Source organism: Microtus ochrogaster, unplaced genomic scaffold, assembly GCF_000317375.1.
Source record: "Microtus ochrogaster isolate Prairie Vole_2 unplaced genomic scaffold, MicOch1.0 UNK32, whole genome shotgun sequence".
NCBI lineage: Eukaryota > Metazoa > Chordata > Mammalia > Rodentia > Cricetidae > Microtus > Microtus ochrogaster.
The window spans coordinates 4,092,381-4,095,241 of record NW_004949130.1 but is presented as its reverse complement, the minus strand read 5'-3'; the positions used below and the strand labels follow the sequence as shown (position 1 = coordinate 4,095,241).

Genomic DNA, 2,861 nt, shown 5'->3' with positions numbered 1-2,861 from the left:
ATAATAAATAAATAAATATTTTAAAAATATATTTTAATTTAAAAAACAGAAAATATTTTTAAAATCTCGTATGTGCACCACATTTACAAGAGGCTATCTTGAAGTACCATTCATAGCAAAGGTGTATTCATGTGGACACATCATACCCACTGGCGTCCTAAATTAGGGTCTGACCAATCCATAATTTAGCCATATCACACTTTCACTGCCCAGTAAGCAGGAATGAAAGTCAGTGAGCATCCCCTTGAACAGAGGCTGTATGGGGCACCCAGATCCCAAATTTGGCTTCCTTACTGTACGCAGAACTCACCCTTCTGTGAAGAACTCTGGCAAAGGCCAGGTCCGATGGGCATCATCCATGGGTGGCCAGTTGCCCCGGGGGTTGCCTGGCCGGCGGCCATGTTGAACTTGACGCTTCTGCTGCATTGCCTGGCTCACTCCTGCCACATAGCGTGCAAACTCTGGGTCTGAGCCCACTGTGTTGAGACAAAGGAAAAATCGGAATTTAAGGCCAAATTGATCTCGTCCTTTCTTCCCCTGAGGATGAGCTGGCCACACACAGGGTAGAGTGGAGAGAGCCTGGCAGGGAGCCATTCAGTAGTTGGTTGCAGGCTCTGGCCGCTCCCTGAAGTGAGATGGAGCTTAGCGCACACAGCTCTGAAGCTGGGGCTGTTAGCAGGGCTATGCCTACTATGAATGTGAAGAGAGGACAGGGGACAAAGCTTCTTGAGAAAGTCTTGCTGTGTGCCCACAAATGGACTCCATAGTACAGACTGGCCTGGAATGCTCAGTGAACCTGACTCAGTCTCCTAGAGCTAACTAACTGGTTTTTGGTTTTTCCGGACAGGGTTTCTCTGTATAACAGTTTTGGCTGTCCTAGAACTTGCTCTGTAGACCAGACTGGCCTCAAACTCACAGAGATCAACCTGCCTCTGCCTCCTTGGGATTAAAGGCATGCACCAATTGGTCTGGTTCCAAAGCTAAGTTTTTAACACAAATAGGAACTACTTAAAAACTTTTAAGGGGCTGGAAAGATGGCTGAGCAGTTAAGAGTACTTAATGCTCTTGCAGAAGGCCTGGGTTCAATACCAAGCACCCACATGATGGCTCACTACCATCCATAATTCTCAGGCACTCATATGGTGCACATTCATATACATGAAAATCTAGGCTGGGCGTGGTGACTCACACCATTAATCTCAGCAATCAGAAGGCAGATATAAGTAGATCTCAGTGAGTTCAACACCACCCTGGTCTACAAAGTGAGTTTCAAACCAACCAAAGCTATACAGTGAGACCCTTCTCAAAAACAAAACAAACAAAAAAAAAATAAATCTCAAAATTATTTTTCAAAAATTTGTGTGTATATGGGGCTGGGAGAAATGGCTCATGGTTAAGAACATTTGTTGCTTTTGGAGAGGACCTAGATTTGCTTCCAGGCACCGACATGATGGCTCACAGCCATCCATAATTCTAGTTCCAGGGAATCTTAAGCTCTCTTCCAACTTTTGCAGGCACGAGGTATGCACATGGTGCACACACATATATACAGGCAAACCATTCATACATATAAAATCAGAAAAAAAATTAACGTGTGTGTGTGTGTGTGTGTGTGTGTGTGTGTGTGTGCATGTCTCTGTGGTGGGTGTCTGGAAGCCAGCCAATGGCACTGGGTCCTCAGGAGCTCTAGTTACAGATGTACAGAACTGCCAGACATGAAGTTTGGGAGCTAAACTCAGGTCTTCTGGAAGAGCAGCAGATGCTCACGAGCCATCTCTATGGACTAACTTAAATTTTCCAATGTCTCGCCTCTATGAACTGCAGTATTTAACAACTTAGAGAACCACATGATGATTTTTGAGCAACTACATCATGGAATTTAGCAAAGCCAGAGAGTGGTTACATCACTGCCATTCAAGCTGAACTCTGAGCCAATTATTTTCTTGAGCATGGGGCATCAGACTTGCTTGTTTAGTGTAAAGACAGCGATTATGACAAAGACCAAATTTCAGAATGCATTAAGATGTGTCAAGCCAGTCAGTGGTGGCGCATGCCTTTAATGCCAGCACTCAGGAGGGAGAGGCAGGCGGATCTCTGTGAGTCTGAGGTCAGCCTGGTCTACAAAGTAAGTTTCAAGACAGCCAGAGCTAAACAGTGAAACCCTGTCTTGAAAAACAAACAAAAAAAGATGTGGCCAAACATACTCTGCACAGGGCTGAACAATGCTGTGCAGGGTAGCAAACAAACCAAAGCCAAACCAGAACAGAGGCATTTGAAGACATGCCAACAAGAAGGTAACAGGTGAGAAAAGGATATGGTTCAGTTGAAGAAGGTCTGCCTAACATGCATGAGGATCTGGGCTGCCTCTACAGAAAAGACAGAAAAACCCCAAAAGACAGGGATAGTAAATGAAATGTGAACCCACCCTGCATACTGTGAACCTCCAGGTTGGCAGAAACTAGGGCATAATCCCGTTAAGATGCCTGTTCGGGAGAAGGAAAGGACCAGTGGGGGAGGGGGCAAAAGAGATAGCTATGAGCAAAATGCAAAATGACAGAATGAGCCAAGTGGATGTGGCGCACACCTTTAATACCAGCACTTGGGAGGCAAAGCAAGCAGGTCTCTGAGTTTAAGGCTAGCCTGGTTTACCGATTGAGTTCTGGAACAGCCAAGGCCACACAAAAAAGAAAGTAAATAAATTTAAAAATTGAAAAGGGAAAAAAAAATCCTACTATTGATATTTTATATTGAGATGTTTGCTTTAAGAAATGCTATTATCTTCCACCAAATTTCTTTTTTTTGCTGTTTGTTTTCTTTTTGAGATAGGGTCTCACTAATAGTTCAGGTTGGCCTCAATTCAG

General features: G+C 44.2%; 1 protein-coding gene across 3 annotated transcripts in view; it reads right to left on the bottom strand.

Moving 5' to 3' along the window:
* The window catches only part of Kiaa0355 (KIAA0355 ortholog), an 85,954-nt gene that overhangs the window by 5,472 nt on the left and 77,621 nt on the right, over nucleotides 1–2,861 (bottom strand). For all 3 annotated transcript variants that reach the window (XM_013354213.2, XM_005368435.2, XM_013354214.2), the window contains exon 11: nucleotides 311–476. In XM_013354213.2, the coding sequence (XP_013209667.1) occupies nucleotides 311–476 (166 nt within the window). The remainder of the gene's footprint in view (nucleotides 1–310; nucleotides 477–2,861) is intronic.